Below are 13,643 nucleotides of genomic sequence, written 5' to 3'. Positions count from 1 at the left end.
AGTGATGGCCTCGGCAGCAGATACATATGGGACCTATGGGGTGGTTTTCCTCTAAGTTGGGCCAAGGATTTTTGCAAGCTGCAATCTCATACTCACATTGCCCTGCAGGGGTGAGGGAGAGGGCCAGGAATGCAGTTACAACCCAAGGCCTCACTGACCCAGGAAGATTTTTGTGGAGAGGCTGCCCAGGGCCAGTGGGGGCAAGGAGGACCACGTGTACTCACTCTCATGCTAGCCCCTGTCCATCAACCTGCCCTTTAACCCTCCCAGCAGCCTTATGGGGCAGGTCCTAGTGTCATCCCCATTTTGCAGATGAGGGAAATGAGCCACAAAGAGGTAGAATGGCTTGTGCTATTGCACAGCTAGGGTGTAAGAGGCCAGGATTTGAACATGCATCTCCCTGACACCAAAGCCAGCCTCTTAGCTATGTGTGAGGTTGCCTTGCAAAGGCTTTATTCAGTAGCCAAAGGTCCGAACCCTCCCAAAGGAAAGGATCAAGAGGGTCTCCCCAACCTCGTTGCCCTTCCTCACTCCCTGGCCAGGCTGCTATTTCAAGGTGAACTAAGGGACCCCAGAAATAAGATCAATGAACTAATTTATCAAGCACTTAGTCTGTGCCAAGCATATAGAATGTATTTATCAGATGTATCTAGGCCAGGTGTGTATATGATGTATTTATCCTGGCTCAGGAACCTGCAGTGGCTCCCCAGTGCCCTGGTCCAGTGGTCTTAACCTCATTTCACAGATGAGAACTTTGATGCTTAGAGCAGATGTGTTGCCCATAACGGGATTTGAACACCTGGCTGCTGATTCCTGGGTCAGTATTATTTCTAAGACACCTCACTGCTTTCTGCACTGGCAGGAAGGGGTGAACCCCATGGCTTCAGAACTGGAACAGGAGAGTGGACCAACATGGAGCCCGCCCCAGCCGCAGCCCTAGGGAAGCGTCCAAGCTGGCTCTTTGTATATAAATCATGGTCTGTTTGCTGAAAAGGGAGTGTGTCTTTCCTCCTGGGGAGCTGCCCCAGGGTGGCTGCAGGTGCAAATAGGGTTGAATTCAGGATAGGGCCTTCCCTCCTGCCCAGCCTGACCGCTGGGTAACCTCTGGCCTGGAATGAAAGGCTTTCCAGTAAGTGCCTTGCTGGACTGCAGCTCAGCCATGTGCCAGGTGGGAATGGGGATGGCAGACCAACCAAGAGAAGGATTCAGGAGCCTGAGAGCAGGGTCAGGAACTTGCCAACAAATCTCTTAGCAAGCTGCTTTCTCAGCTGGCCGCATAGAGCGTCCCCAGGGACGTCACGGGGCAGAGCTGGTCACGAGGAGCCCTGGCTGCCCTCCCAGCCTGATCTAGAGGAAGAAGGGCGCATGGGGTGAAAACACCAGGGAGCCCAGGGCAGGATTCAGAAATCAGACACTGTGGCTGCCTGTCCCCTGGACTTGAAGGACACACGGCCTGGGCCTCTCTTGATCCGTAACTGATCCGAGTGGGTGGGGTGGGGTGGGGTGGGTAATCAGATCTGCAACTGTTTTCACAGAGAACTGAGCGGCCCCGCCATGCCCCATGTGTGGAAAACATTCCACTTGGCCTGGGGCCAGGCCAGTCCCCCCTTGGTCTAGACTTGAGTGTGTCCCATCCCCTCTCTGAGGTCTTCATCTATGACAATGAAGGGGTAGGGGCAGCAGGATCCCCCAAATTCCTCCAGGCCCTTCAAACATCTGGTTTGAGGTCCTGTGATAGAACAGGAAGGGGCCTGAACTGCAGCCAGGAGCGTGGACACCAGGCCTGCACCCTGTGTGCGTTGCTCAGTCCGCCTGGGCTCCTCAGTGCCTCCCTGCTTGAGCACCTCGAGAGGGTGAATAAGGCCCAGGAACTCCGTTCAGCCCTGCTACCTACAGGGGAAGCAGCTGGGATGAACCAGCAAAGGATCAAGTCTGTCTGGCTTTGGGATGTGTTTTCCTACCACTCCTTAAGCGTGGGAGGGCTGACATTCTGGAAATGCACTTCAGCCCAAACAGGGAAGCCATCCCAGGACGCAGTGCTGCGTCCCTCCAGCCTTCTTCTCCCTCCTTGGCGAACTCCCTTCTGGTAATAAATTCTCCAACCTCCAGCCCATCCCAAGACACAGGGCTGGGTCCCTCCAGCCCTCTGCTCCCTCCTTGGGGAGCCCTCCCTTCTGGTAATAGATTCTTCCAACTCCAGCCTCATCTTCCTCCTAACTGCTCCCTCCCTCTCTCACTTCCGTTCTTTTTCTGGGCGGTGTCCTTTTTCAGACCTTGCCCAGCCTAGAGAGTTGGTTAAGTGTGTCAATTTCAGGATTCTCCTCCTTCAGTCAACACAAGTGAGCAGTTAGGAAGCCCTCATTAAGGAGATTAGAGGCTAACTCTGAATTCAGGAGGTGCCGCAAAGCACACACTGCAGACTCAAGTGGGCTCAACAGACTCCAGAGTTTCCACTGCAAAAGGTGGAGCCTATGACTCTCAATGTTTTCAGCCTCTGCAGGGAGGACACTGAAGGAACAATCACTCCTCTTAGGGTTGCACTCTGGTCCCTAAAGGAAATTGCTGCTGCCTGCAATGACTCCATAGTTGTAAGGAGTTGATGAGAGACGCCACCTCTTTCAGGAAGCCCTTCAGATAGTAGCCGGCATGTCTCTTTCTCCCTCCCCTTCACCTTCACAGTTTCCTGCACTGAGTGCAGAAGGCTCTGGTTGTGCCCGAGGGTGTCTTCCTCATTACTTTTCTGTCTGGTTCACGGGATGGAAAACTATCATTTTGCACTTATGTCAGCCTTTACTCCCAGGACAGGTGCCTGATGCCCAGTGGTAGGGGCCAGGCCTCGTAGTTCGTTCATGCGCTAGAATGAGAATGGCCACAAATTTTTGCTTTGTGCATTTGTTTGATTTCTTTGCCCAAATTTTCTTTCCTTTTTTTTTTTTTAATGGAAATAAGTTTCTGGTTATAAAAAAGTAACCTATGAGCTGAAGAAATCAAAAAGCACCTGTAATCCCGGCACTCAGAGGTAGCCGCTGGGTCATTCTATCCAGACTTAGTTCTGTACACTTATACTTTGATGTACAATAAGAATTATACTATTTTTTTCTTCTTTGCAATTTACTTTAAAAAAAGAAAAAAAAACAGATCCGATGGATGTCTCCCCAGGTAAATAGGCACAGGTTGACCCCACCTGTGTGGATGGCTGCATGGTATCCTATTTTCTATTTGAGCCTCAGTTCACCCTCTATTGGCTACAACTAATCTTGAAGAGATAGAGGATTGGCACAGTTATGATTTTTGGGCCAGATGCGGTGGCTCATGCCTGTAATCCCAGCACCTTGGGAGGCTGAAGTGGGCAGATCACTTGAGGCCAGGCATTCGAGACCAGCCTTCGCCAACATGGTGAAACGCTATTTCTACTAAAAATACAAAAAATAGCTGGGTGTGGTGGCGTGCATCTGTAATCCCAGCTACTTGGGAGGCTGAGGCACAAGAATCACTTGAATCCAGGAGGTGAAGGTTGCAGGTTGCAGTGAGCTGAGATAGCACCATTATACTCTGGTCTAGGTGACAGAATGAGACTGTCTAAAAAAAAAAACAAAAAAAACAAAAACAAAACAAAAAAACATTTTTGTATGCCAGGCTGGGTGTGGTGGCTCACGCCTGTAATCCAGCATTTTGTGAGGCCAAAGTGGGTGGATCACTTGAGGCCAGGAGTTCCAGACCAGCCTGGCCAACATGGCAAAACCTCGTCTCTACTAAAAATACAAAAATTAGTTGGGCGTGGTGGTGAGCACCTGTGGTCCCAGCTACTCGGGAGGCTGAGGTTGGAGAATCACTTGAACCTGGGAGGCAGAGGTTGGAGTGAGCCAAGATCGCGCCATTACACTCTAGACTGGATGACAGAGTTAGACCCTGTCTCAAAAAAAAGAAAAAAGAGTTTTGTATGCCAAAGTAGAGAAAAGTGGGTGGCTGACTGGCACTGATAGTTGACCCGCTGACCAATAGAAGAGTGGACCGAGGTCTGGGAAGTGGCTCAGCCTGAGCCCTCGGTTTCTGGCCACTGTTTTCTGCCCTGAGGAGGAAGCAGCCCATGGTGGGGACTCTGGGTCTCGGCCTCACCTTTGATGGTGGCACTGGAGCCCACCTGGATGGTGCCTGAGGTCAGCCTTTGCCGCCGAGCCTGCGCTGGCATTGGAGGGGCCCTGGGAACGGTGGCTTGGGGAAAAGAGAAGGATGGCCCTGGGTCACACCCTCAATGCTCTGTGCCTGCAGGAGGCCTCAGTGGGGCGACGGTCATTGACTCCCTCGACACCCTCTACCTCATGGAGCTGAAAGAGGAGTTCCAGGAGGCCAAGGCCTGGGTGGAAGAGAACTTCCACCTGAATGTGGTGAGTCAGAGGCCCTCGGGGAGTGGGGGTCAGAAGAGGCCCAACAGCCAGCTTCACCCTGTCATCTCTGAGACCCAGAGGTGTTGAGGGTCTCGCCCAAGGCTGCACAGCCCAGCAGTCTCAGAACCAGGGCTGCCGTGCACTCTGTGCTGAGCCCCTCCCTTAAGACAGCCTTGAAGTGGGGACATCCTCCCCAGTCTAGCATCCTCCCTAGGGAGGGGACACCACCACAACCATCTGTCCCCTCCCTGCAAGGTCAGTCATTGCTCATCTGGGGCACATTGCTCCCAGCCTGGACGGCCCCCCAGGGCTGGATCTGTCACACAAAGCAGCGGCAGCAAGTGGGGAATGGCTCTGTGGAGGAGGGAAGTGGCTCATCTGCTCAGAGCTGCTCCAGCCTTGAGCCTGCCCTGCACTGGCCTGTTGAGATGGCTGGGTGGGGTGGGCGTGGAATGGGTGGTGCACGTCCCTTTGCAGGCCCATGACCAGGCCTGGGACCTCTTGGTCTCCAGTCTTGCAGGCACACTTGGTCAGGGACCAGGGCCTTGCAGAGGGGATGGTCATGTGTCTGGATGGCACAACAGCCTTGAACACCAGACCCCACCGTGTTGATCTCTCAGCCCAGACTAAAGCAAGGCATGCATCCCAGAGGTGAGCTCCCCACGGAGAGAGGCTATTTACATGGACTTGGGGAGTAAGCAGTGGAGATCGAGGGGAGGAGGGGCTGCATCCAAGCACACAGCAGCCTCCATGTGGGCTCCAGGAGTGCCAGGTCCTGCTGCAGACAGGTCTGGGACCGGCTCCTCCAGCTCCTGGCAGCAGCGAGGCCCCTGCCTCCTTGAGAGACAGTTTGCCAGCACAGAGCAGGGCGGAGAGTCTGGGAGAGCCTGGGAATGCAACACTGTAGGGGAACTTCCCTGGAGACAGAGGCCTCTGAAGTCCTGGCTGCCCTGCACCTCTTGGAAAAGTCATTGACCCTCCCTGAGCCTTAGATTCCTCAACTATACAATGAGAATGATGACAACAGCAACGATATTAATAATGCCTAACTCATAGGCTTATCATGAGAATTAAATACAGTGGAGAGTTGTAACCACATTTTATAACACTGTGAAGTCTGATGCTGATGTAAAGTGAGGTCACCCTTGTCATTATTAGGATGACTTTGAGGCTTGTTAACACTTCTGGTTGTGTGTGTGAGGCCAAGGAAGCTGAGAATCCTCCATTACCCCTGTCTTTGGGTTGGAGAAAGGTGGAGGAAGGAGAAGGAAGGAGTGTCCCCCTAGGCCTTCCTTGTCCCCTGTGTAGACAGTGGCTCTTTGGGATACAGAATGGGCTCAGGCAGCCACCCACAGTGCCCTAGGAACCGGGGGACACTCAGGCAGTTGGGGGAGGTGAGGAAATATCCCTGGAAGAAAGCAAGGTGGGGTCACTCGACCTCGAACCTTGACTTTCTCATCTGAGAAGTGGGAATGATAACCCTTGCCACACTCTGACCTCGCTGAGCCCTGGGAGGCTGAAAGGGAGCGGTTTTGGATGTGCTCTGTGGGTGGAAGAGTTCCCCCAGGTTAACAGATGAGCACTGCTGTTCTCAGTAATAAAGACAGTGGTGTGCAAAGCATGCTGGGGGAACCCTCTGGGGCAAGGAGGGTGACAACAGGCATGTCTGGCTATGGGCAGGCCTCTCTCTGCAGCACCCCTGTGTCCCATGTCCACCCTGCATGGGAGGGGTTGGCAGCCCTTTTCTGCAGCTGAGGAAATGGGGCAGGGAAAGGCTGCACATCTTTCCAGAGGTGCCAAAGCCAGGTCAGTGGTTCAGGTGGGATTTACCCCAGATCTGGTCCTGGCATGATGCTCCAGCACCCCTGATTTGCAATCCCAACTTAGGAAAGAAAATAGAAATGGTTAAGGCAAGTATGGGCGTGCCCTGTGCACTCTGAACTGAGGGCCCAAGAAACTGCTGCTCACTGAATATGCAGCTGCCTGGCCTCTCCTTCTTAGCCCCAGCCTGTCCCTGTCTGCCTCACAGCCTCAGAGAACCAGGGAAGGGCCTCGCTGTCTTCCTGCTAAGCCTTGGGGTCTCCCCGGGAAGGGGAAGTAGCCTGACCAGAGTGGGATTCGCCTCCCCTCAGTCTAAGCTCCAGCCAGCAGCTCTCCAGGCAGGTTCTGGCGCTCCTTGGAGCATAGCCAGGCATCACTTTGCTGCCATCGCCTTGGCAAGGGCTGGGGAAGGAAACCAAGCCCAGTATTTATTTGGAATGCTGGAAATTGCAGGAGCTCTGCCAGGCAGGTGCTGATTCCTCTCAACTTTTGTTATGAAAACCACCACCACCTTGCCTGGCTCACCAGAGTTGGGCACAGGTACGGGAGGAGTATCAGTGACCGGGGTGACCTGTCTGAAGGGTCTGAATCTTACAAGTGTCCCCACTGTCCCCCTCCTTTCTGTCCTGCAGAGTGGAGAAGCATCCTTGTTTGAGGTGAACATCCGCTACATCGGGGGACTCCTCTCAGCCTTCTACCTGACGGGAGAAGAGGTGGGTTGGCCCTTCACGACCCCTGGACTGTCCAGGCTGGAAAGGGCTTTGGAAAACATCCAGTCCTTCCCCCTCATGCCACCCATGGGAAAAGAGACTTAAGGGGGCAGGGATGGGCCTGGGGCCGCCCAAGTCCACCCCTGAGGGCCTGTTTTCCCTGCGACCATCCCTCCCCTCCCTGCTTAATCAGTCATTGCTTATGGTGGGCATGTTGCTCCCACCCCGGACGGCCCCCCAAGGCTGAATCTATCACAAAAAGCAGCGGCAGCAAGAGGGGAATGGCTCTTCCTCCTTTACTCTGATGCCTCCATTCTGCTGCCCAGGTGAACCCAACTGGCTCCCACGGGTGCTTGTACGTTCTCTGAGAGCAGCAGCTGGGTCCACGCATCATCCACTCAGATCCCACCCAGCATCCAGCAGACACCTGGGCTGCTTTGCACGGGTGTTTGTTCTCAGGACTCATAAAGCCAAGACCAAGACCCCCAGGCCTTGTCCTCCACAGCCACCCCTTGCCCTCCCCTCCTGGGCCAACCACCAGCCAGACACCTGCTCCAGGTCTCACAGGGGCAGCAGGTGAGGTGGTGCAGCCACTGCTGTATCTGCCAGTGTCAGGCCTTGCCCCCAGGTGAGCTGTGTTGGCTTCCACAAGGAGGGCTGGGAAGTGCACGCTGCAGGAAGGCAGAGCTGGTGCAGTCAGGAAACCTGGCCCTCACTCCACACCACCCTCACCTACTCGTGGGCTTAGCGAGCTCCTTGTCCCACCCGGGGCCTCACCTCCTTCCCCAGCATGGATGGTTCTGATACCCCTTCACTCAAAGAGCTCTTAGGACATGGGATAGGAAGGAAAGGGTGGGGCCCCAAGGCTGATGGCTCCAAAGCCCATATTCTCCTCCCTGCAAAAGAATTTTGAAAACCACATAGCTCTATAGAAATGGGAGGCTTCTTCATCCCCCATCCTGAGCTCCAGTAAAAGCACAGCCCAGATATCTGGTGGCGAGGTTGGCTGAGTCCCCAAAACATCAGTCATTGGTCAGTTCTGTTCCCCATTACTCAGATGGACTGCCGTGAGGCTGGACGCCCCCCTGCTCTGACCACCCAGAGACAAATAATGATGCCTGCCCCCTGCCACCCAAGGAGCCATGGAGGTGAGGTGGGCAAGTCACAGAATAATCCCTCTTCACCTCCACCGCTGCTGTCTGGAAAGTCATTTCCACTTTCCTTCATCTGTGAAGGTGCCAGGGGCTGAAGTCAAGGGTTTCGAGGCAACAGGCGGGCGCCTTATCTCTCCAGTTGCTCCAGGCCTCTCTCCATCGAGCATAATCTCCTCAGCAGAGATTAGCGCTTGTACCAATTTGTCCCCAAATAATTGTAGATGGAAGCCCTCGGCTTTGAGCCACCCGGAGCCCGAATTCCATTTGAAAACTCCAGGACAGGAAAATGACAGAAGGAGCAGAAAAAGCATCCGTGTTCTTCAGGGCATGTGCCCAGCCTCCCTGCTTGGCCGTGGTCAGTGGAGATAGCCTGCAGGAAGGAAGAGGGGAGGACACAACTGAGGACTCCCGGGGTGGTTTGGGGGTGAGCAATTCAGGAAAGAGTTGGTGGCTGTTGAGACACATTGCCTCTTCCTTTCTTCCATCCATCTTTCCTCCCTTCCGTCCATCTTTCCTTCCGTTCTTCCTTCTTTCTGTCCATCTTTCCTCCCTTCCCTCCCCACTTTCCATCCATCCTTCCATCCTTCCATCCATCTTTTCTTCCATCCTTCCATTCATCTTTCCTTCCCTCCTTCCATCTATTTTTTCCTTCCTTCCATCTTTCCTTCCATTTTTCCTTTCCTTCGTTCATCTTTCCTTCTGTCCTTCCTTCCATCCATCTTTTCTTCCATCCTTCCCTTCGTTCATCTTTCCTTCCATCCTTCCTTCCATTTATCTTTCCTTCTGTCTTGTCTTCCTTCCTTCCTTCTCCTTCCATCCATCTTTTCCTCTGTCCTTTTCTCCTTCCATCCATCATGCATCTTCCCTGCATTTTTCTTCCCTTCCTCCTTTCCCTCTTCAAGGGCATCTGTGGTTCTGAGAACTTGCTTTGAGGCCTCAACTTCCTAGAAGGCACCAGCAACTCAGCTTTCCAGAACATAGACCAGATAGTGGGGTGTGGACAGGAGCACCTGTGACTTGAAAAACAGCTCAAAAGGCTCAAGGAGAGGCCAACGTGGCCAGAACCCCTGGGTGGCCAGGCAGGCTCCTGTGCCAGTCAGTGCAGCACCTGCCATCTGGCCACACCTTACTGATTTGTCCCCCGAACACCTCCCTGAACCAGATGCCATGCTGTGTTCCTCGTGTGCTTTCTCACTGGAGCCTCGGATGGCCCCATCAGGTGCATGTTATCACCAATTTGCAGATGAGGAAACTGAGACTTAGAAGCAGTAACTGGCTCTGGGTCGCACAGTCTCTGAGGGTTGTGTTGGGCCTGACTCCTGACCCTGTGGCCTTTGTGCTATGGGCCTGGGTCACAGCCCGGCATGGCATCACTGCTTGTCACCCGGGCTCAGCCACACTAGACTGAGGCCTCGCTCTTCCCTTAGTCCTTCAGCTCACACGCAGTGGGTGCCTGTCGGGTGGGTCTTTCCATTCTTAAAATTTCCCACAAAGGTTTGTGGAATGAAGAGTGAAGGAGACCCCACACTTTTCCTAGGCTAAGGCCTTTTTTGCTTAAGATGAAGCTTCAGAGGGAGACCCCCTGCTGGGTAGGCCAGTCCTACTGAGAGCCAGTGCCCATGGGAATAACTTGCATAACCACAGTTACACATGTGATGTTGGCACGGCACTTCACAGTTTACAAAGCACATTCATTTCTCTACATCCTCTCATTTGATTTCCACAAAGACCCCTGCAGCAGCGGGGCACGTGCCACCATTGTGTTGTGCAGATGAGGAAACCAAGGTGCAGTGAGGTTTCCTTCCCCCTCCCTTCTCCTCTACCTGGCTATTTTTTGTATTTTTAGTAGAGACGGGGTTTCACTTTGTTGGCCAGGATGGTCTCGAACTCCTGACCTCAGGTGATCCACCCACCTCAGCCTCCCAGAATGCTGGGATTATAGGCATGAGCCACCGCTTCTGACCTACAGCATCGTTTCAATAGCTGCATGGTATTTTGTTGCATGGAGCCATTATCTAACCACTTTCCTATTGTTTGATATTTAGAATACTTGCAGTTTTTCCCACTATTCTAAGGGGCGCACTATAGCCACACAACTGCAAAGTGGAAGGATCCGCACTTGGGCCCTGACTCGCAGCCCTGAGCCCTTCCCACCTCGCAGAATGCAATTCCTACTGGTTTCTCTCACCCCTGTTCTGGAATTGTGGCCACTAGGCTGTATCTCTGCGTTGGAGAGACAGCTTGGTGTCCTGGAAAAGAGCCCCTTAACAGCTCCACAACCTTGGGCAAGTTGCTCCTCTGAGACTCAGTTTTCTCATCCTCACAGTGGGTCAGCGCCTTCCCCACAGGCGGTTGCAAGGGCTGAGGCCGGGCACGCCTGTCCACACACATTCACTCAGCATCCTTCCAGGGACAGCTGAGACCTGCAGTGCCAGCCAGCATCAGGGCCTTCAGAGGAGGGGCTGTGGTTTGCTGGCAGAGAAGAGCATCTAAGAAGTGTTAGTTCAGCATCCCCAGGGCTGAGGGCAGCCAGACGGCTGGCTGCGTGGAGCCTCAGCATCTGGGCTCTGGTTCTGGTGGGTTCGTTTGTTCACCTTGGGCAGCCTCCCTGGGGGCAAATGAAGATGTAAAGAGCCTCAGTGTGACCAAGGGCCTTGAGAGCCCTTTGTTGTTACTAAGCCTGGCTGTGCACCAGAATCCCAGAGAGCAGATCTGTCTGTCATTCTGGGCTTTGGAATCTGAATCCTAGACCAGCTCCCCAAGGGATCTGATGGGACTGGTCCCTGTGCCCGCTTCTGGGCCCCTCTGTCTGGCACTAGACATTCTCATCTTCTCTGACCCATCACTGCCAGACACAGCGCAGCCCCTCCCTCCCACGAGAAGAAAACCACCCCCACCTCAGAGACCTCAAGTCCACATCCCGTTTAAAGTGTCCTGAAATTCCCCTCCCCCTGCATTCCCTACACAGCTGCCTCGGCAATTTCTAATTGTCGGGGAGCCGGGGCAGGACTCAAGAAGGCTTTGTTTTGCAAGGACCACAGGAGGTCAGCAAACTGGGCCCCCTCAAGCTCCAAAAGTGAAAAGACCTGTGTATTCCCCACTCTGAGTGGTTTCCTAGGGGCTTGTGTCTCATCTTTTAAAAATAAATAACATTTATTGTAGGTGTTCTTTTATTATAAAAATCACACAGGAAATAGAGATGAGCCAAAAGAAAATAAAAATGATCCATATGCTTAACCCCCTAGAAGGCCATTATTAATATTTTGTTGTATTTCTTTCCTTTCTTCCATGTCCACAGGATCTTTACCAAAGTTGAATTACTCCGTTTTGAAATGTATTTCTCTTAATAGATTATAAACCCTTTCTTTGCTGTTAATATTCTTCTACAGCATCATTTTATTTTATTTTATTTTATTTATTTTTGAGATGGAGTCTTGCTCAGCTCACTGCAACTTCTGCTTCCCAGGTTCAGGCGATTCTCCTGCCTCAGCCTCCCGAGTAGTTGGGATTACAGGCGCCCGCCACCACGCTCGGCTATTTTTTTGTATTTTTAGTAGAGATGGGGTGTCGCCATGTTGGCCAGGCTGGTCTCGACTCCTGACCTCAGGTGATCCGCCCGCCTCGGCCTCCCAAAGTGCTGGGATTACAGGTGTGAGCCACCGTGCCCGGCCCACAGCATCGTTTCAATAGCTGCATGGGATTTTGTTGCATGGAGCCATTATCTAACCACTTTCCTATTGTTTGATATTTAGAACACTTCCAGTTTTTCCCATTATTCTAAACAGTGCTGGAATAAATAAATCTTTACAACATTCTCGATTATTTCCTCAGAATAAATTCCCAGGCAGGAAACGGCTGGGTCAGAAGGTCACAGGTCCTTTCGAATTAATCACACATCTCAAAATAGTTTGAAGGGGTCCGAGCCTCAGGCAGAGGCTGTGACGCTTGGGATCTCCCTGTGGCTCCCTTGCTATCCTGTGGGTGGTTGAGGATAAGCCACTCACCCTCTCCCTTCATTCCCTATCTGTGAAATGGGAACGGTGGGCAGGATCAGGATGTCAAATCGGGACAGGCCTGTCCACTGCTCTTACACAGGAAGAGGGAAACTGTCGCCCAGGAGGAAGTGGTCTTTGGAACCTGAGGGTGGTCTTGGCTCCCAGTCCAGTGCTTTTGACAGTCTGTCCAAATGGCACCACCCGTTCCCATGCCCTCTGCCTGTGGTATCGTCCTGCAGTATGGGCAGGCACGGACCTTTGGAGACCAGCCCGTCTCTGCCAGGTCTTCATTCGGACTTGGAGGTGCCCCCCCTACCCCCGGCACATCACTGCTTTCTCCCTCGTCTTCCCAGTAGCCACCCCGTCCCAATGAGCAGCATCCAGCCTTTGCCACCAGAGTCCTGACACTGTGGTAGATGCTTTGCCACAATTATCTAATTTTCATTTCTCCCAACAACTCTCTAAGAAGGCCAATATTATCCTATTTTATGGACAAAAGCTGAGGCTCAGAAGTACCTTGCCCAAGCCCACCTGGCTAGCATTGGAAGGGCCGGGCTGGTGGGCTGCAGCCCTGGGTGGTTCATCCTGCCTGCAGCAGTTCTGGGGTTGATCTTCCCTCACCCAGCCTGGAGTCGAAAGCCCTTTGACCCCCCTCCTTTACAGGTGTTCCGAATAAAGGCCATCAGGCTGGGAGAGAAGCTTCTGCCGGCGTTCAACACCCCCACGGGAATCCCAAAGGGCGTGGTGAGCTTCAAAAGGTAGGATGCCATCTCATTCCCCACTGGGGCTTTGCTGCAACCATGCCCACCGCTTGTGTGTCTTCTCTGGGTGGGGCTGGTGAGGAGGCTCCAGGGGCAGTGGGCAGGCAAGCAGGAGGGAGGACCCTTGGAACCACCTCTGTCAAGCTCGTTCTTTTATGATGTAGAAACTGAGGCTCAGGGAGAGGACCATACCTGCCTTGGGAGCCACAGTGAGTCAGTGGCACGGTAAAAGTGCCAACGACTTTCCCAGACAGGTGTTTGTCACCAAACCTGGGTCTCAGAGTTTAGTCCACATAAGCCTGAACCTCCTGGGGTGGGCAGGGGCAGTTCCTCTGGACATCCCACAGTGCTGTCTTAAGAGCCCTCCACAATGGCCCCAAACACTCTCTTCCCCCATTGGGGTTCCAGACCCAGCAGGCACATCACACCCTCCTCCTCCCCCAGTGAGGAGGTCCCCGAAGCTGCTAGGAGATCTCAGGATCCCAGCCCTCCCGGACAGGAGCCTAGCTCTCAAGGAGCCCTAGCCACTGTCCCTGTGCTGCATGGAGCTACTTAGTAGAAGCCACATCTCCGGTCACCCAGCAGCTCTCTGGGGCCATCCTCGAGGCCCTCCCACAACCCCGACCCTAGGAAGGCTGTGATGTTCCACCGTACCAGACTTCCCATCCCATCTCCTGAAGTGATTTCTCATCTCAGGGCTCTCAACCCAACAGAAGCTTCAGCCAGCTGTCCAGGAGGAGAGGCAGGGGCCCTGGGCTCTGGTTGGAGGTCCTGTAGCTCCGATCACTGTCCTGGGGAGGTTACACCCTTCGTGTCA

General features: G+C 53.4%; 1 protein-coding gene across 3 annotated transcripts in view; it reads left to right on the top strand.

Annotated features, from left to right (window-relative positions):
• MAN1C1 (mannosidase alpha class 1C member 1) overlaps positions 1-13,643 on the top strand; it is a 178,871-nt gene that overhangs the window by 129,156 nt on the left and 36,072 nt on the right. For all 3 annotated transcript variants that reach the window (XM_033227730.1, XM_033227729.1, XM_033227731.1), the window contains exons 3-5: positions 4,270-4,385; positions 6,839-6,919; positions 12,729-12,823. In XM_033227730.1, the coding sequence (XP_033083621.1) occupies positions 4,270-4,385; positions 6,839-6,919; positions 12,729-12,823 (292 nt within the window). The remainder of the gene's footprint in view (positions 1-4,269; positions 4,386-6,838; positions 6,920-12,728; positions 12,824-13,643) is intronic.

This window comes from Trachypithecus francoisi, unplaced genomic scaffold (assembly GCF_009764315.1).
Source record: "Trachypithecus francoisi isolate TF-2019V2 unplaced genomic scaffold, Tfra_2.0 Lachesis_group12, whole genome shotgun sequence".
NCBI classification, from domain to species: Eukaryota; Metazoa; Chordata; class Mammalia; order Primates; family Cercopithecidae; genus Trachypithecus; species Trachypithecus francoisi.
Note: the sequence above shows the minus strand (reverse complement) of the source record. Positions and strands in the feature narration are given on the sequence as shown.